General features: G+C 31.9%; 3 protein-coding genes across 3 annotated transcripts; 2 read left to right on the forward strand and 1 right to left on the reverse strand.

Annotated features, from left to right (window-relative positions):
• The first annotated feature begins 313 nt into the window (after nt 1-313).
• On the forward strand, nt 314-5,080 carry LOC146954007 (protein NRT1/ PTR FAMILY 5.2-like). The gene is made up of 4 exons (XM_085713276.1): nt 314-473; nt 1,165-1,382; nt 2,468-3,033; nt 3,951-5,080. Exons 1-4 carry the CDS (start codon nt 353-355, stop codon nt 4,792-4,794), a joined length of 1,749 nt encoding a protein of 582 aa, XP_085569402.1. The 5' UTR covers nt 314-352; the 3' UTR covers nt 4,795-5,080.
• A 6,381-nt stretch (nt 5,081-11,461) lies between these two features.
• On the forward strand, nt 11,462-13,626 carry LOC146954008 (protein NRT1/ PTR FAMILY 5.2-like). The gene is made up of 2 exons (XM_085713292.1): nt 11,462-12,044; nt 12,733-13,626. The coding sequence occupies exons 1-2, from the start codon at nt 11,482-11,484 to the stop codon at nt 13,580-13,582; spliced, it is 1,413 nt and encodes a 470-aa protein (XP_085569418.1). The 5' UTR covers nt 11,462-11,481; the 3' UTR covers nt 13,583-13,626.
• Nucleotides 13,627-14,323: 697 nt separating this feature from the next.
• LOC146954009 (uncharacterized) lies at nt 14,324-19,596 on the reverse strand. Its single transcript, XM_085713284.1, has 4 exons — nt 19,352-19,596; nt 17,982-18,060; nt 16,668-17,252; nt 14,324-16,408 (listed from the first exon to the last, which is right to left on the reverse strand). Exons 3-4 carry the CDS (start codon nt 17,250-17,252, stop codon nt 14,474-14,476), a joined length of 2,520 nt encoding a protein of 839 aa, XP_085569410.1. The 5' UTR covers nt 17,982-18,060; nt 19,352-19,596; the 3' UTR covers nt 14,324-14,473.
• Between the last annotated feature and the right edge of the window lie 630 nt (nt 19,597-20,226).

Consider the following 20,226-nt stretch of genomic DNA (forward strand, 5'->3'; position numbering starts at 1 on the left):
AAAGTTGTGATCGACCTTCAAACTTCAGTTCCTCCACTTGTGTATGTGATTTTTTAGTGATTATTGTCATTTCGTTTATTTAAAAGAAATAGAAATATTAATTCCTTGTTAAAAAAAAGTTATTCTATTCTGATGAAAACATTTTTTAGTGATTATTTCACAATATTTTATAAAAAATTATTGCGAAAACTATTTATATTTGTCAAAAAAAAAATATTGATGTTGACTACATTCCATAAAATGAAATTTATTTGCCCCCTAGAACACGGAGTCATCTCTATAAATTAGTATAGTTCATTTGATGGATAACACAAATATATTTGCTTTGTTGAGGCTCCTAAAAAAAAATATTATGGCAATGGAAGAAGGCATGATTGGAAATGAGTACACAAAAGATGGAACTATTGATCTTAAAGGAAAATCTGTTCTCAGATCCAAGACAGGTGGTTGGAAAGCTTGCTCATTTCTTGTTGGTAACATTTCTCTCTCACACACTTTATGGTCATGATTTTCACTAGAAAAATGTTATTCGGACACTCATGCATCCACAGTACAATTTAATCTACCTATATATATTGTTCAATTATTCCTTAGTACAATTAACATATTTTTCTCTCAAAATAAGTACAATTAACATATTTTTCTCTCAAAAAAAAAATTAACATATTTTATTCACATGTCCTGTCCTAACTCAACCGAAAAAAATGCCAAAATTGTTTGGTCGGTCATATCGATATGACCGTGGATTATTTATAATCTTTACAATAAAAAATAAGAGACATTATGGTCATGATATAATATATATCAATTTTTTTAATTTGTAAGCAAAAACCTTAAGGAGACATTTGAGGATGGGTAGAATAAAAGAGAATAAGTTTACCATTTACTCTTATAGAGTGTAATTTAGAATATAAAATTAATATCTAATAAAATATAATGGTCACTTAGAGCAGTTGTGTCTCCTCTAATCTAAAATTTTATCTTTACCAACAAAGAAAATAATGGTCATTCAGTATAGAGCTCCAACTTTGCTTAAGATGATCAAAGCATGCTCATTAGGAAGTAAACCTTATATGTTGTTGATAAGCTTCTCATGCATTCAAACCATATTACCCATTGAATTGAATTGTTAATTTTGCTTGAATGAATTCATGTCTACTGCAGTGTATGGGATATTTGAAAGAATTGCTTATTTTGGAATATCATCAAATTTGTTTGTGTATTTGACAAAGAAGCTTCACCAAGGCACTGTCATCTCTTCCAACAATGTCAACAATTGGGTTGGCACTGTTTTTATGACTCCCATATTAGGTGCTTACATTGCTGATGCTCATCTTGGACGCTATTGGACTTTTGTCATTTCTGCCTTTGTTTATTTATCGGTATGTATGTCTCTTGATTACATTTCAATTTTAAACTACTATATTTTTTTTTTTTGTGTTAACCTCCCGATTTTATAAGAAAATGATCCTTATAATCCTGAGTTCGACGATGAGGTAAATATAATCTCACTAAAAATGTAATTTGTTTTTTCAATGAGCAAAATATATTGAAACGCCTAAGCCAATGGAGAAGGCGTGCCCGGATAAAGGGTAATAACTAAATTTTTAAAAGAAAAAGGTTAAACTATGTAATTATTATTTTATTATAATAATAACAATTATTATTATTATTATTGTTTCAAAAAAAAATTATTATTATTATTATTATTATTATTATTATTATTATTATTATTATATATCTACATCTAATCTTGTAAAGAAAAAATATATATCCACATCTAAATTCTATCACACTATATTTGTGCATGTTAGTCCTTTATTGTTAGGATATAAGACTTTTTTTGTAAATATCAAGTTTTCCAAATATAAAGCATATTTGATATATCTGGTATTTCAATACAAAACTAATTGTAATTAGAGAATCACCTAAATCATAAACTAATTTCACTTTTGTAAAATAACAATGAGAGAATGGGGAGTACAAAGGACAGAACTCTTGATTTGTGTTTATTTGTAGTTAAAACATATCTTGCTTCCTTTCAAAAAAAAAAAAAAAAACATATCTTGCTTAGTATATTGGATAAGGTCTTATAATAAGGGTTTTTTGGTGATGGTCGGGGTTTGAACCCTAGACCTTGCATATTTTATGCATTATCCATACCAACTGAGCTAAGCTCACGAGAACATAATAATAAGGGTTTTGCTAACGAGTGTTGTAAGGAAAATATTTAAGAATTTCAAATAAAAAAAAATTGTTCCAATACATTTAATTAAAAAGTCAAATATTTCAACCTTCAATACATTAAATACACACATTTATATAAAATCTTACTATTAAAAAATCTAAAAGTGCCTATTTCCTTTATAATACATTAAATACACACATTTGTATAAAATCTTACTATTTAAAAATCTAAAAGTGCCTATTTCCTTTATAATAATTTATTAGTTTTGGTTATTGGCAGGGTATGTGTCTACTTACACTATCTGTTTCCCTACCAAGCCTAAAGCCACCTAAATGCCATGAAATGGATGTTACAAAATGCAAGGAAGCTTCCACACAAACACTATTTGTGTTCTACACTGCCCTCTACATTATAGCAGTGGGAACAGGTGGGACCAAACCCAACATTTCAACCATTGGTGCTGACCAGTTTGACGATTTTGACCCTAAAGAAAAATCACTTAAGCTCTCATTCTTCAACTGGTGGATGTCTTGCATTGTCTTTGGGTCATTATTTGCATTCACAGTTATAGTGTATGTACAAGATAATGTGGGTTGGACTCTTGGATATGCTCTTCCAACTCTTGGACTTGCAATATCAATCATCACATTCTTGGCAGGCACACCTTTTTATAGACACAAATTGATTAAAGGGAGTCCATTTATTAGCATGGCTAAGGTCATTGTGGCAGCTATAAGGAAATTTGATGTAGTTGTTCCTGATGACCCTAAAGAATTATATGAGCTTAGTTTGGAAGAGTATACAAAGAAAGGCAAATTCAGGATTGATCTCACTCAAACATTCAAGTATATAAATCCTACCGTACTCACTTTTACTTGATCATTTGATTTTACAAGGAACACTCTTTCAAAAACTATAGGGTTAAATATGTTTTTGGTCCCTATAAATATGTCAATTTTTCGTTTTAGTCCCTCTAAATTTTTCCTTCAACATTTAGTCCCTATAAAATTTTCAATCACTACTTTTGGTCCCTATTTTTAATTTAATTTTTGTATTTTTAATGAAATTGTTCAGAAATGTGTAAAATATTCTAAAAAAAATTTCCTTAAAAAAATTATAATTTTTTAACATAACACAAATTAAATATGAATTTTTAACCGTAAAAAATATAAAAAATCATATTAAATTCATGTTTTGTTAAAAAATTCTGAATTTTTTTTGGAGTGATTCTTATAATATTTTTAACTTTTCTGGAAAATTTTATTAAATAATATGAATTCTACATATGAGTTTACTTTAAAAGAGGGACCAAAAGTGAATATTGAAAATTTTATAGGGACTAAAAGTTGAAGGAAAATTTTAGAGGGACTAAAACGAAAAGTTGACATATTTATAGGGACCAAAAACATATTTAACCCAAAACTATATATCTCTTTTACCGAGTGAAACTCATGTTTGTCACGTCACTTTAATATACGGTCCATTCCCAAAATAGTGGGACATGCATGAATTTCATTCTGAGTGTTAAAAACTACTACACAAACATAAATATAACCAAAAAAGAACATCTACCATTTTGCTTGGTCGAAAACGTGTCTTATATCCTGATACTTGATTACACTAAATTAATTCATTTTCGCAAACTACTGCTAGTGTCGACGTGTTAGTGTCAATGCCGTTCTCGGTGTTCGTGTTAGTATTAGAATTAATGCTTCATAAGTTAGAAAGAGAGTGTTAGACTAAGTATTGTATACATGTGCAGGTTCCTTAACAAGGCATGTGTGGACACTGGTTCAAGTACTAGTAACGAATGGATGTTATGCACAATAACACAAGTAGAGGAAACCAAACAAATCCTTAGCTTAATCCCTATTTGGGTTGCTACATTTATTCCAAGTGCAATGATTGCTCAAATAAATACCCTTTTCATAAAGCAAGGAACAACTCTTAACAGATCCCTTGGCAGCTTAAAAATTCCTCCAGCAAGTTTAACTGCATGTACAGTTTTGACCATGATTTTCACTTACATAATCTATGAAAGATTCATTGTCAAGATTATGCAAAAGTTGACCAAGAATCCTAGAGGTATTACACTTCTTCAAAGAATGAGTGTAGGGTTCATAATCCACATAGTGATAATGACAGTTGCATCCATGATTGAAAGACATAGACTTAGTGTGGCCAAAAAACATGAAGTTCCATTGAGCATATTCATTTTGCTTCCACAATTTATCCTTATGGGAGTGGCTGAAGCACTTTTGGAGGGTGCAAAAATGGAGTTTTTCTATGATCAAGCACCAGAAAGCATGAAGAGCCTTGGAACATCATACTCATTAACTACTACTGGAATTGGTAGTTTTCTCAGCACTTTTCTTCTTTCAACAGTTTCACATGTCACTGAGAAGCATGGTGGTCGAGGGTGGATTTTGAATAACTTGAATGCTTCTCATCTTGATTACTACTATGCATTTTTGGCCATACTAAATGTCTTGAACTTTGTCTTCTTTGTGGTTGTTTCCAAGTTCTATGTTTCCAGAGCTGAAGTTTCTAACTCTCTAAAAGTTCTTGGAACAAAACTTACAGAGAAGAAAGCAGGTATCAATTGATCGGAAATCAGAAACGAGAAGATTATACTACATCTTTGATGAGTGGCGGAGCTGGACGGAATTTAACGAAGGGGTAAAATATAAATATGAAATAAAATAAAATTTTAGGACTCTTAGGTTGACAATTTTCGTTGTCGACAAAATTATCTCTGGAGTAAGTTACTATAGATATTGAAAGTATCAAAATAAGGTTGACAATTTTCGTTGTCAACAAAATTATCTTGTAGTTACTATAGATATTCAAAGTATCAAAATAGAAAAAATAAATTTATCTATCAAGTGATAATTTTTTTGTCTTGTTTCTACATATTTTTAACAAATAGATTTATTAACTAAATATATTAAAAAATAAGTTTAAATAGCAAATGGTCCGTGCAAATATGGCTTGGTTGGATGTACTTTCTTGATGATATGGCAAATTTTTTACGATGTGCCATACGTATATTGGTTAAGTAGCATTTGACTCATTTCTACAATTAAAAAAATTGCATTATATCAAAATATAATTGTTTAATTTAATTGTTTTTCTCATATTTACATACAAAATATTTTAATTAAAACATCAAACCCTAAAAAGTATTCCCTTCTTTAACCTTCATCTTCAACACCAAATTCCTAATTTGCCAACAATTCATCACTCGTAAAAATTCATCAAACTCATATTTTCATTAACTCGTCTATGTTCTTTTCAATCCCAAACAACATATACACACCACATTAATCAATGTCATAATTTTAACTCCAGCTCCATATACATTTCATTAAAAAAAGAAAAAAAAAATCACAAAGAACTCATCCACCACCATCACGTTAGAATCCTTCTCTCATTTTACTTCCTCCATTCAAAAAAATTTCTCCAAAACCAAAACTATTCAACGCAACAAATTCATGTTTCTTGCTGATACGTTTTGTTTTAGTATTTACATACCACGTACTGCAATCATATATTATTCCTAGCCTATGGTTTATTTGGTTTTGTTAATTTCCTTCATTGCATTTTAACTTAGAACCGAAGATAGATTTGGTGAGGTGTCATTTGTGAGTGGATATAGTTGTAGAATTTTCCAATGGATCATTTTGTAACTACCTCAACTATATAATTAGGCCAATCAACTTGAATGGAACAACTCATATATTTCATAAAACTTATCTTCTTCTCTATAAACATTCTCTCTAGTAATTTTATGGTTGTTTCAAAGTTCTGTGTCCGGAGCTAAAGTTTATAATGAATCTTTTGCAACAAAAAATATAAAAAGAGAGATGTACTAATAATTAAAATGGCACACTTTATTTATTCTTCCAGGGCAACAAAAAATTTAGGACCGGCCTTGCGCCCCCGACTTTAAGTGTCATGGCTTGTACAAAGTCTCCGATTGTTTGACTGAATGGAAGCCAAATTAGGTGAAAAATAAATTTCTTGTGGTATATTCATTTAAAATGGTTTTCAATTTTCAACTAGTGTGAAGAAGTTTTTTATTCTTCATTTTAAATGTTTTTTTTAAGGAAGACTTCATTTTAAATGTTGAATGTCTTATCACCGATTATGAACATTTTTGCAAAGATGATGAACGAACATTGATTTATAAAATAAGAGGTTCAGCTAAATCAACATTTTAAGCTAAATGAATTGTTGGTTCTAACGAGACAATTTGGAAGCTCTAAATATTTTTTTTTAGATATACAAAATAGCAATAACCATTTGAAAACTCACATATATAAGTGAGTGAGATGTCATTCAAACCCCAGTTACTATAATAATATTTCTTCAATTTAACTAGTAAACTATGACCTATGGACAAAACCCTAGAGAATTTACCCTACACAAATAAAACTAACAAACTATGAAAGCATAACACCTCTAAGACTAGGCGTGTTTTGGTGTCCGACGTCAGTCAAAATTCATACAAATGTCCAATTTTGTTATTTTCTTAGCTTTGATTTCCATAGATCGGTGTTCGAACCCGTATCAGACAACTCAGACAAGTTTAAAAAATAATAATTTGCTTAGAGACTTGTTAAACATATCTCAACCACATCTATAAAGATTAAAAATGTTGATTGTTTAGTGATTAAAGATATTAAATTTAGCGATCAAAGATATTAAAATTGATTACAATATTTTTAGGTTTTTCAATTGTAGATGGGCAAATAAAAGGTCAAACACACTTGACTAGATCCACATACCCGTCACAGTCTACACATAGACGGACTATAACATGGACTCACCCTAGTCCGCACCAGAATAATGACCCCTCAGAGAGAACCATGTCGTTTATGATGGATCCAATTATAACTTTTTTTTAATCTACTTTTACGTGTCCCTTGAGAGTCATAGACCATTCACAAGGTAAAGACCCAATTAGACCCAACTCTTATCTCCATGGTATGCCTCATTCTAACACTAGCTACTCATCTCAATCACATATTGACTTGTGTGTTGGAGGTATGTCCCCCTTCATTCATCCATGGACCTCGGTCAAGCACCATCAACATATCATCATTCTTTCAACGGTTCCTCGTCTTTAGGTCTCACCGAATCTGATAAGATAAACATCTTGTTTTAATTTTTCTTTTAAATGAAATAAATTGTTCAAATATTTTGATTCTCAATTTTGATCTTTTATAAATTAATATATATGTAGAGGTGTCGGTGTCCAATGTTTTTTAAGTTAGCAATGTCGATGTGTCGGTGTCCATGTAAGAATCAAACAAGTGTCACACCAAATATGCACATCGGAAAAACTCATGTAAATCTGACATGGATATAACTCTTGTTCGACATATATATGATTCAAACCCCTGCCACAAGTGTCACACCAAATATGCACATCAGAAAACTCATACAAGTTCATATTGTGGGATTTACTTTCATGTCTTTCTCGTCCAAGTAAATAAAAAAAAAGTTAATAACTAATAAGCAAAAAAATGAGAAATTAATTTTTATTTTTTTATCGTTTTACACTCTTTTTTCATTTATTATTTTCTTAGTTCACTTTTAAATAGTTTCCAAATAGTACTTTTATAAAATAAAATATAAAGTAGACACAAATGCACAAACGATGTAATGTAAATTTCTTATGTCCAAAAAAGATGTATGTGAATTTCTATGATAGAAACCTGCATTTAAAGGTGGTCAGCTACAAAACTTCTTTAAAGAAAAAGTTATTCAATTTTCTTTTTTTTGTAGTTATTCCATTCTGGTGAAAACTTTTGTTAGTATAGTTGATTATATAACAATATTTTATAAAAACTTTTTATAAAAATTGATTACAGATACTTTTTATATTTGGCAACAAAAAAAAAAACAGTATTTTATTATTGTTGATTAGATCAAATATAAATTGACAGTTAATTGGCCTAAAGAACCTCAATCTATCTCTATAAATTAGTGTGGTTCCTTTGTTAGAGAAAACAAATTTATATTTGCTTTGTTGATGCTCCAAAATATTATTATGCCAATGGAAGAAGGCATTGCAACTGAGTACACACAAGATGGGACTATTGATCTTAATGGAAAACCTGTTCTAAGATCCAAGACAGGTCGTTGGAAAGCTTGCTCATTCCTTGTTGGTATACCATCTCTCTCTCTCTCTCACACACTTTTATGTTCATGATTTTCATTATGTCTTGTCAAATTATTTTCTTCATTGCATAACTTTTTCCCTTATTTTATTTCAAAACAATGAGAGTTAAGAAATTACAATCTAATCTACCTTTACAAGTTTTTTTTTTTTATTATACCTTGATATAATTAAGATGGTTTTTTACGAGATTGTTTGGAATGGAGTATTTATAATCTTTCTAATGAAAATAAGAGACTTCATGGTCATGATAAAAATATACATCAAATTTTTAATAGATAGATTTGAAGTTTGAACACTTTAATGGTAAGATTTTTTTCATTTCTATGAAAAACCTTAAGGATACGTTTGATGGTCGAGATAAAAGAAACATGTTTCAATCATGTCAATTAATCTATCATGTCTCTTTACTTAAACTAATGTGATAGAATGAAAAAACAATTCACCATTTACTCTTATAGAATATAATATAAAATATAAAATTTAATATCTTTTTTGGTGGCGGTCAGGGTTCGAACATATATTATGCATTGTTCATAACAACGGAGCTAAGCTCACGAGGACATAAAATTTAATATCTAATAAAATTTAATATATTTTAAATGAAAAATAAATGATTTTGGAGTAAAGAGAATACATGATTTTGGAGTAGCTTTTTCACTTCCAGATATACCTTTAAATAAAAAAAAATTAAAACACTATTAAATATAATTGAAAATAATCTATGAATTATAATATTTAAAACAAAAGAAAAATGTAATGAAATCTTATAATTTTAATTTGATATTTTTACAAATTAAATATAATTTTGTCACACATTGTAATTTTTCCATTTACATATCTATAATTATTTGTTTACGTAAAATATCTAATAGAACATTATATGGTATATTCTAATTTATCATCAGATACACATGAAAACATTAAGATAAGATAAAACATTGGATATAAACATTATATGTTTATATTATATCATTATCGCTAAAACATTTGTAAATGACTTTTAATAAAACTATATATGAAATTAATTATTATTTTTTTGAAAGATGAAATTAATTATTTAAATTGGTCATATTGGCATTATTTTTATAAAACAAATCTATAATTCACTTTCAAAAGACACAAAACATTTTCAAAAGACTTGTAATAAAATTAAATATAGTTTATATTATTTAAATAGGTAGTATGGACATTAACTTTTATGCTATTTTTTGACCAAATAAATTAGTGTTGTTTTTTACCAAATATACTAATCCCATTGTTCACATTCTTTTTGAGAAATCTATTAATGACTTTCCAAAGGTTAAAAAATTATTGTTTTTAGAATTTTATGCTTTCTTTACAATGATTCTTCAAAAGAAAGAACATGGTCAGCAACAAATAATAGAAAACATGACTATATTTCTTGTTCAAAAAAGAAAATATGACTATATTTTCTTGGAGAGAGAGAAGAGAGAGGAAAGGACAAATATAGAGGGAGGAGATTGATTTAGAGTTTCGTTAAAAAGCCCTTCCAACCCTAGATGTACACGAGATGTATTAGAAACAGTCTTCAAGAGTCAAACAACTATAATAGTTATGAGAAATAAAGCAGAAAAACTAAACATAGACATGCAATACAATTGCAACTAAGAAACAGAAGCTAGACACTGAAGAGGATGAGTCCTCCAGTTGTGGTAGTTGAAAACGAAAGTTGGGTATGTCGCTTTCAACCACCAGAACTCCTGAAGCTTAATTTTATCGCTTAAGGTTTGCATGCACTCCTCTTTGTGCTGAAAAATTCGCTTGTTTCTTTCTTTCTAAATAATCCAAACACTACTCAAGCCAAATAATATCAAAACCTCTCAGGATATTCTTAGAGAAACATGCTATAGAAGTGAAATGTCGAAACATCGAGCCCTTGATGCTCATAAACCTTATTTCCCAAATCATATATGGTCACATTCATCTTTAAATTTGCACCATCATATATTGTTTTTTTCCATAATTCACTATCATATATTGGTGATACGCTTCTCATATGTTCAAACCTTATTGGCATTGCCCATTGAATTGAATTGTTGTGGTTGAATAAATTCATGGCATGTCTCATGCAGTGTATGGCATATTTGAAAGAATGGCTTACTATGGAATATCATCAAATTTGTTCGTTTATTTGACAAAGAAGCTTCATCAAGGCACTGTCACCTCTTCTAACAATGTCACCAATTGGATTGGCACCATTTTTATATATGACTCCCATATTAGGTGCTTACATTGCTGATGCTCATCTTGGCCGCTATTGGACTTTTGTCATTTCCGCCCTTATCTATTTATCGGTACGTCGTTCGATTACAGTTGATGAATACAACAATGTGTTACAACTCATTAATCATCTACCGAGTACAATTTAGTATGATTTTGGCTGTCATTAACTAAAATGTTTTTTTTTTACCGAAACAAAGTTAACTATTATCATTAATCATCCAATGTTCAATACAAGAAGGATAAGAATCAAAAATACGGTGACTAGTCCAAGAACATCATTAACTAAAATGTTAGGTGTTCAAATATACATGTATTTATGAACCATTCAAAGTGTGTTCAAGTATACATGATTTTTAGGTTTTCAAATATACATGATACTTATTAACAATGTTTTTATTCAAATATACACTTGAAAATTATGGTTAATAGTATGAATTGTGGTTAATTGTGTGCTTGTGTTAAGTGAGTGTTAATGAATTATGATAGCTTGTTATATTAATTAATCATATACTTCAAGTAATCAACCAAATTTTTGTCAAATTTGTGTGTTCTTAGTATAAAGCATATTCGATATATGTGGTAGTCTTAGTATAAAACGAATTACTTAATGGAGAGTTACAAGTAAATCATAAAATTTACTTTGGAAAACTAACATGTGGTTGGTTTGAGTGTAAAGGATTCAGATACCTTAAGTAAATGGTCAAATGTTTGATCTCTGGCTCTAACATACGGAGAAAATAATCTAGTTAAGAAGAAAGGACACACTTTGTGTTCCCATCAGATTTTCAACGAAGATTAGTCACGAATAAACAAAGGCGAATATTTTGTACTTATCATTACTTTTGATGATTGGCAGGGTATGTGTCTGCTTACACTATCAGTTTCCCTTCCAAGCCTAAAGCCAGCTGAATGCCATGAAATGGATGTTACAAAATGCAATGAAGCTTCCACACAAACACTAGTTGTGTTCTATGCTGCACTCTACATTTTAGCAGTGGGAACAGGTGGAACCAAACCCAACATTTCCACAATTGGTGCTGACCAATTTGATGATTTTGACCCTAAAGAAAAAGCACTTAAGCTCTCATTCTTCAATTGGTGGATGTCCTACATTGTAATGGGGTCACTATTTGCATTTACAGTTATAGTGTATATACAAGATAATGTGAGTTGGAGTCTTGGTTATGCTGTTCCAACAATTGGCCTGGCAATATCAATCATCACATTCTTGATAGGAACACCTTTTTATAGACACAAATTGATTAAAGGGAGTCCTTTCATTAGCATGGCTAAGGTATTTGTGGCAGCTATAAGAAAATTTGATGTAGTTGTTCCTAATGACCCTAAAGAATTATTTGAGCTTAGTTTGGAAGAGTATACAAAGAAAGGGAAATTCAAGATTGATCTCACTCAAACATTCAGGTATAAATTCTAGCATACTTTCTCATCACTTGTTATATAGTGTGATTTTACTGCTAGCAACACCTACTCATGAACACTCTTTTCAATCATCTCTTTTAATGTGAGAAGTTTGTGTAGGCCTCATCACATTGTGTGAGAATGATTTCCAAAGTAGTGGGACTTACATGAATTTGACATATAATGTTAGAAATTATGAAGCACGGATACGGACAAGGACATCGGACATGACACGAACACTAAAACGCCGACAACGCTAATAGTTTGAGAAAATTACATAATTCGGTATAATCATGTGTGTCAGTGTCTTGTCGGTGTCGAACACCAACACGTGTCCAACACCAGGACACACCTAATCCGAGGAGTGTTCGTGCTTCATAGGTTCAAAACACACTATCTCTCTTACTGCGTAATTTATGTAGGTCTCATCTCATTATGTGAGAACGATTTCAAAAATAATTGGACCTACATGAATTTTATCCGGAATGTTAGAAACTTAATAGCACAAACACTTATGATCAAAGGCTTGTCTGATGTCCAAAATGTGTCGCAACAAGGCTTGTGTGGACATTGGTTCAAGTACTAGTCGTGTTAATGTCAATGTTCACATATTAGAGAGTGTTAGAGTGAGTGTTATTGTCACTCTTCTTACTATGAAATATTGATTCTTGTGTTTAGAATGCATATGCAGATTCCTTAACAAGGCATGTGTGGACACTGGTTCAACTTCAAGTGATAGTGATGAGTGGATGTTATGCACAATAACACAAGTGGAAGAAACCAAACAAATCCTTAGCTTAGTCCCTATTTGGATTGCAACATTTATTCCAAGTGCAATGATAGCTCAAATAAATACCCTTTTTGTAAAACAAGGAACTACTCTTAACAGATCAATTGGCAACTTCCATATTCCACCATCAAGTTTAGCTGCATTTACAATTTTGACCATGATTATCACTTACATACTCTATGAAAGTTTCATTGTCAAGATTATGCAAAAGTTTACTAAGAACCCTAGAGGTATTACACTTCTTCAAAGAATGAGCATAGGGTTCATAATCCACATAGTGATAATGATAGTTGCATTCATGATTGAAAGAAATAGACTTAGTGTGGTCAAAAAACATGAAGTTCCATTAAGCATATTCATTTTGCTGCCACAATTTATACTTATGGGAGTGGCTGAAGCACTTTTAGAGGGTGCAAAAATGGAGTTTTTCTATGATCAAGCACCAGAAAGCATGAAGAGCCTTGGAACATCGTATTCATTAACGACTACTGGAATTGGTAGTTTTCTCAGCACTTTTCTTCTCGCAACAGTTTCACATGTCACCGAGAAACATGGTCACCGAGGGTGGATTTTGAATAACTTGAATGCTTCTCATCTTGATTACTACTATGCATTTTTGGCTATACTAAATGTCATAAACTTTGTCTTCTTTGTGGTTGTTTCAAAGTTCTATGTGCATAGAGCTGAAGTTTCAAATTCTCTTAAAGTCCTTGAAGCGAAACTAACAGAGAAGAAAGCAAATTTCAATTGATTGGAAATCAGAAACAAGAGTATATACTGCAGCTTTAAGCAGTGGTGGAGCTAGCTGAAGTTTTACAAAGGGGTCAAATATAAAGTAAATACAAATTATATTTTTAGGAATCATATGTTGATAAATTGTTTTCCAAGATTCTATATGCATCTTATATCATTATGTATAAATTGACTCCTTCTGGTCATAGTTATTTTATTACTCTTGTTAATGATTTTAGTAGACCTTACTATCTGAAAGATTTTCATTGTGATCTCTTCAATGTCCCGAATGATTATCTTCGTTATTTGATGTGAATTTTTTCCAGTTCTTCACTAACCATAGATGGAGTAGATGCAATTTCATTACAAAGAGTGCGAAAAAGGAGATTTACCCTCTAAGTCGGATTACAATGATTCTACCATTTATTTCGTTAATAGCTGTAAGATATCAAACCATATTTTACCATGAAAAAGTTGCAATGGTTCCATCCATCGTGGATGTCTTCTATATCATATGCTACACTATTTAAGCACACTCCGATGTGATGTTCAATATCCATTTAACAAAAGATAGACATTTCGTACCCATCAAAATATAACTCAACCAACGTTATATAAATGACATTCATCCGTAGAACGACATTTTGATTTAATAAATAAAAGAAAAACATAACCAGAGAAAAGGAAATTTTTTAAATCAAAAATAAACCAAATTTTTTTTCTACATTAAGTCTAGTCATTTGGCAGTCTTAGAACACAGTTCTCAAGTAAGGCAAGAGAAGCATTAATACATTCAAAACCAATTTGATTACAAAAGTCAGAAACTCCATGATGACAGATAGGCAGGTAGCTTACAAAATTACCACTATTGACCTCTACTCTTTAACTTAACCAAGTGGCTTGCAAACATTTAGCTGACACTGCCATCTCCAATCAAATGTTTTTCTTCTTGTACTAAAACTGCATTCCCATGATCTGAACAGTGATGATGCAGCATTGATTTGCCTTTTGTTCGAGCACTGCGGCAAGGATTGAAAGGATCTTTGTGTGTCTGGATGCCTTTCTTTTTTTGTCTCTTTTGTACATGCAGGTATTCATTTGCTATACATTCCAATGCTCTAACTGTCAACGGTCTGTTTCTAGTGCTTTGTCTCCTAGGATTTATGTCAGGCTGAGGCTGTTTTTCCAAATAACCAACAGGCTCCTCAACTACTTCCTGAGTGGCATCTGTTAGACATGGATCTTTTGCCTTTAGGTGTTGCCCGCCTTCCTCCGCCATTGCCATCATTTTGCTATTTTCAGAAATCGACAGAACCTGAGGTATGTTGAAACTAAAAGATTCACATTTCGCAACTTTAGCACAAGAAACACTCACGCGTTGAGTACTGTCGTTGTGAATGCTTTCTTCATTATCCTCCTCTGCCAAGCTTCTGTCTGCTGAAGAAGCAGGTGAACTTCGATTCTGCTGATGACTAATTGGATCACAAACAATTGGGTTGGCAACTCGAAAGCTAGAAGACGGAGAAAATCCTAGATTATCTGATCCCAAACCTCCTGAAGAATTCTCAACAATGCGGCTTTTCTCTTCCTTGGCACAAGCAGTCAATCTCCTCCTTTTAATAGGAACAACTGTATGATTAGAGTCACCTGATCTTACTCTCCGATTGAACTGATGCTTTATGATCCTCTTCGGTCGATTATCATCGAACACACAGGCGTGTTGATTTCTCTGGTTTTCAACCATCTTATTTGCATCATTATCATATGCTTGTATTTTACTAGTAGCACCGCTGTTAGATACACCTCTGTGACTGTCGGTTTTATTGATTTTCTTTTTGCCACATATCAGCATTTTAGGTTCCACCATCTTTGGTGAATCATAAGTTGAAGAGCCACCCTTACTTTCTCTCCGAAGACCAGTAGTCGTTGTGGGAGCATCTTCTAATTCAACTGGCGGACTTTTCAGTTGTTTCAATTTAACCTTCAATACTTTTCCGTCAGAAAGTCGATTGGTATCAATAACTGTCAACGTTGTTGCATTCTGTTTAGGGCTTTTAGACATATCCGTGCTATGGTTTACTTTCCTCATATATTTTCGCCCTTTATATTTTTTACCAGCAGCATCTACATCAACTTTACTCACTGAATTAACAGGCATAGATTTCAATTCCCTTAGATCAGATGGCTTTCCACCATGTACCAAACTGGTATCAATAACCATGAACTTTATACAATCTTTATTGTAGGAAGAAGATCGGGGCTTGAGGTAACATTGACGATGATCGTCAGATACATCATCTTCATTTGATCCCTTTTCTGGCCCTTCCTCATTACAGCTACCAACTTTAGCTTCTTCCTCGAGCACGAGAATATTCGGTTCAGCTACTACTTTGCTCAAGACATCACTAACAGAATCAAAGTAATGATGACCTTTCACAAGTTTCCTCCTCGAAAACTTCTCAACGCCGGGAATAAGAAAAACCAAATAATCTTTGGAGGTAACATAGCCTCGATTCTTTGGTTGCTCAGAGTGCCAACCTCTTGCCAGTAAGCGGGGCCAAACAGCTTCCCAGAAGAGATCATTACATTTGGTTTTGCTCAGCCGAAACCCTCCAGTCAAAGATTGTATTATATCACTAAGTCCAAGAGAAGACAAACCTTTGCAAGTTGGTGCTAAAAACACCTTACGACTGTTCTTCACAGGCTCGATACCAAGCCTAGTAAGGTCTCCCTTCTCCTTACCAATACCTACTGCTTCCACAAGAACACCAACTCCAACAAAAGACTTCAAAGAAGATATGTATTCTTCTAGAGAAGTTCTTCCCTCCACATATGACTTAGAAACCTGAGTATAAATATATGCAAAGTGAGGACTGGAGCAAATGATATATATATATATATATATATATATATATATATATATATATATATATATATATATATATATATATATATAGCTGGTGTGATGTAATGAAAAAAAGGTACTGGCGTGGGCATAGAGGTTCAAATAATCATGATACATCACAATAAGATGCTTCAAAAATTAGTGAAGCTTTGACTTCGTATAAATGAAGGACTACACATGAGATGTAACAGTTGACTACCTGTAACAAAGCATCTTGTGATTCTTCAGAGACATGAGTAATCAAGCGGGACAAAAGTTCATGTTGCCTCGGTCCACTAAAAAGTTTCTGTCCTATCATACGTTTCCCCCCCTTTTTTTTCCTGCACTCTGACCATCTACGATATCCATCAGTTTTGTAAAACTTTCCATAGTAAAATGAGAGTATTTCCCCCATCCGTTTGTTATCTAAGAATCTTTTTATCTGCGTAAAATTCTTCCCAAAAATAAACAAACCAAGTAGAAAACTTTTTGTATCCACATCAGTCCAGGAGCTACTCAATCGGCCAGGGGCCAATTGACATGAATTGATGTCTCCATGATATCCACACTCTTCATCATGTATCCATGTGACTGCGATGGGTAAACCAATTGCAAAGGAAAGTGATTTATCATGCACAGATTCTGAATCACCAGGGTTCGTGCTAAGTGAAAGCTGCTCCGATTTCTTAAGCATGGAAGGAATTTCAGCTTGGTACTCATGACCTATTCTAGGATTCAAATCAAGGCCTTCGTGAGAAACGTGCTTCATGAAAATATCATCATCATTCTCCTCAAAGGACAACATCTGCCAAAAATATATATGGAAACAAAATCTGATAACTATAAACTCAAATCATGGCTTAAGAATAAATAAATTTTATAAAGAAAATGAGTGTTACTAAGAATAAATGTTATCTAATCATGGCAGTGAGTGTACAAAAGCTTTGCGGTTTCAATCAAATAAACGCCCTATATGTCACCAAACTACTGAGCAACTTATATAGATCAAGATAAACAATGGTGACCAATGACATCATTTTTCCCTGAAGGCAAGCTAAAGTACATAACTTTATTTTTACTTTTTTCACTTTATGTAAAGTGTAGTCAATAATCTGTTTATAGTTCATATGTATTGTAATCATTAATCAATAGAAAGTTAGATTCTGTGGTTTTCCTGCTGTTGACTGATATTGTACAGGTGATAATTGTGTTTTGGTCTGTGAGTGAAATTTAAGAGAGGATCATATGTATTGTAGATCTGGTTTGGTCACTGGAAAACCTCTTTGTATCACAAGATTATTAAAACATAAATGAACAAGTTTTACTTGTATCTTAGAGCATTCAATTGCTGCAATGTTCAGAAGTCTGTATTGCAAGGTTTTGTAATCAAATTAGTATACAGAAACTGCTTGTTTTTCATAACTTTACATGGATCGCTAAATAGCCAGAGTGAAATATTGAGGATACCATTACCAAACATGTGAATCATTCTATCATAAACATAGCCATAAACAAGTGATACTGATTTAATTACCTTTACCAAATGTTCGGTAGGATCACCTCAGCTTACCGCAGTAGTGCTGGTTTAGCTTTACCTCATTTGTTAATTGTTCCTACATAGATCACAATTCACAACAAACTCAGTAAGTGTTAGGAATTTGTTGAAAAAGTGTGATAGACGACAAGATTACAATGTTTGCATTAATTTTTGCACCTCGTCTATAACTGAAGAAAATTTGTGAATGATTGGAGAAATAAGTTTATTCCAAAACCTTACAACAATCAGCAAAATAGGGGATAATCTAGAATCTGGAATTGTGAATTAATGCACTTAAACCAAGAGAAAAGGTATTTAATCTGCAAATTATAATTTATACAGAAATGGAAGGCAAGCGGGCAACAAAATGCGCGCTAATCCTTTTTGAATGACAAAACCAATCCTCTTAAAAACAACTTCTCTAGACCTAGGTGACACAACATTGCTATGCATAACCCTATAAACTCTTTATAGAATGCTACCAAGGAGATATTATCAAATAATATCGTTACTAACATTTATTTGGATAATATCTTCATTGTATATTTCTAACATAATATCTTTACTAAGATTTATTTGGATAATATCTTTACTATATTTTTCTAATATAATATCTTTACTGAGATTTATTTAGAGGATATCTTATTCCTCTCTCCCTACCTCTTTCGCTCATAAAACCTCCAAATCTTGGGTCTCTCATCATTCATGGTCACTAAGACCTCCTCTTCATTACGATTCGGTCCACCTACTGCCCTATCTAAGTGTCAAACGCAGATGGTATAAACACAAATTGTGAGTGAATGATTGAATTGGTTAGTTTCAAATCAGAAGATTGTGCATCTGAGATGCAATTAGGGTTCCAAGATTAAAAGAAAAACTGATAGTGTGTCGAATCGCTGAAGCTAAAGGTTCACACTCGAAATGGTCCGCCGTCTCTTGATCTTATAACACATTATTTGTTAAGCCATGATTAGATAACCAACTAACTCAAATCATGTAGATTAGATAACATCATCAAGAAGCATACTTCAAACATGAGTTATTAATATAACTATGCCACTGGTTTCTCAAAGCATCATACTGATTGAAAGTAATTCAGAATAATAGCTATCCCTAAGGAATCTCTATATTATTATGACACGCAGATATAGGATAACAAAAACATGCAAGTTGAAGATGTTAAAGATTGTTGATAAGAGAGAAACGTGAATGAATGAATGAATATTTGTGTTGTTGAATGCTCTAAGGTTTTGTTTTCAAAGGGTGGGTGCATAGTAGTAACAAAGATAAATAAATAAACAAGACAATAAATAAATGGCTGAATATTTGAACGTAGGTGGAGAAAGGAAAAGGGAAAGAAAGAGAACCTGGTTATGTTTTATGACGAGAATGAATGAAACGACGAAGTGAATTTGCAAAACCATATGAAGAAAGCAACACAATACTTCTACTTATTTTATTTGCTTACTTTTTTATAACCAAGTCCGTGTGTTGTGGGTTAGACCCAAATTGAAACAAGAGTTTCTTCTTCTTTACTTTTTTTTTTTCTTTTATAATCAAAGGTTTAGGTTTAGGTGAGTTAAATTTTGGGACTCACCGGTTAAGATGGACCTCGAGGTTCAACGATTGTTTATAAATGTACTTATAGATTATTCATCAAAGGGGTCATCATATTGGCAATGAGAGTTGAATGTAAAATCTTGCATATCAGTTAACTTCTTACCAACTAAGTTGATTTTCATTGGTTAAACAAAAATTACTTATCACACCATGCTTCTCACATGCCCGTTGGTTTTCTCATTTTGTACTAGGTCAAATTCTATAATATGAAACTTAAGAATATGTTTCGGATTATAGAATCTGAATCGTACCAATATATATAGACACACTACTTAGCTACTTTTCGTTGTGTTCTACTCCCTCCGTTTCAAAATGAGTGTCACTTTAGCCAAAAAAAAATTGTTTCAAAATGAATGTCACTTTACATTTCCAATACAACTTTAATTTTTTTTCTTCCAACTTTACCCTCAATAAATACTCAAACTTTTCTCTCACACAATTTTCAATACAACTTTAAGTTTGTCTTTTTCTTATAAAGTAAGGGCAATTTAGTAAAAGTGTTATGTCTGATGATTATTTCATTTCATTCCTTAATCTGTGTGCAATTGGCTAAAGCGACACTCATTTTAAAACGGATGGAGTATTTTTTAAATTTAATCTAAAAAATTAAATAGTCCCTCAT

Source organism: Medicago sativa, chromosome 1 (assembly GCF_051527215.1).
Source record: "Medicago sativa cultivar Bolivia chromosome 1, Bolivia_mono, whole genome shotgun sequence".
Taxonomy (NCBI): domain Eukaryota; kingdom Viridiplantae; phylum Streptophyta; class Magnoliopsida; order Fabales; family Fabaceae; genus Medicago; species Medicago sativa.

Bases quoted from the DNA above. Each gene is read 5' to 3' on its own strand.
- LOC146954008 (XM_085713292.1), top strand. From the start codon at position 11,482: ATGTGTCTGCTTACACTATCAGTTTCCCTTCCAAGCCTAAAGCCAGCT. The intron at 12,045-12,732 runs GTATAAATTCTA...ATGCATATGCAG, and splicing joins GATCTCACTCAAACATTCAG to ATTCCTTAACAAGGCATGTG.
- LOC146954009 (XM_085713284.1), bottom strand. From the start codon at position 17,252: ATGTTGTCCTTTGAGGAGAATGATGATGATATTTTCATGAAGCACGTT. The intron at 16,409-16,667 runs GTAGTCAACTGT...ATTTATACTCAG, and splicing joins CACAAGATGCTTTGTTACAG to GTTTCTAAGTCATATGTGGA.
- LOC146954007 (XM_085713276.1), top strand. From the start codon at position 353: ATGGCAATGGAAGAAGGCATGATTGGAAATGAGTACACAAAAGATGGA. The intron at 474-1,164 runs GTAACATTTCTC...TGTCTACTGCAG, and splicing joins AGCTTGCTCATTTCTTGTTG to TGTATGGGATATTTGAAAGA. The intron at 3,034-3,950 runs GTATATAAATCC...ATACATGTGCAG, and splicing joins GATCTCACTCAAACATTCAA to GTTCCTTAACAAGGCATGTG.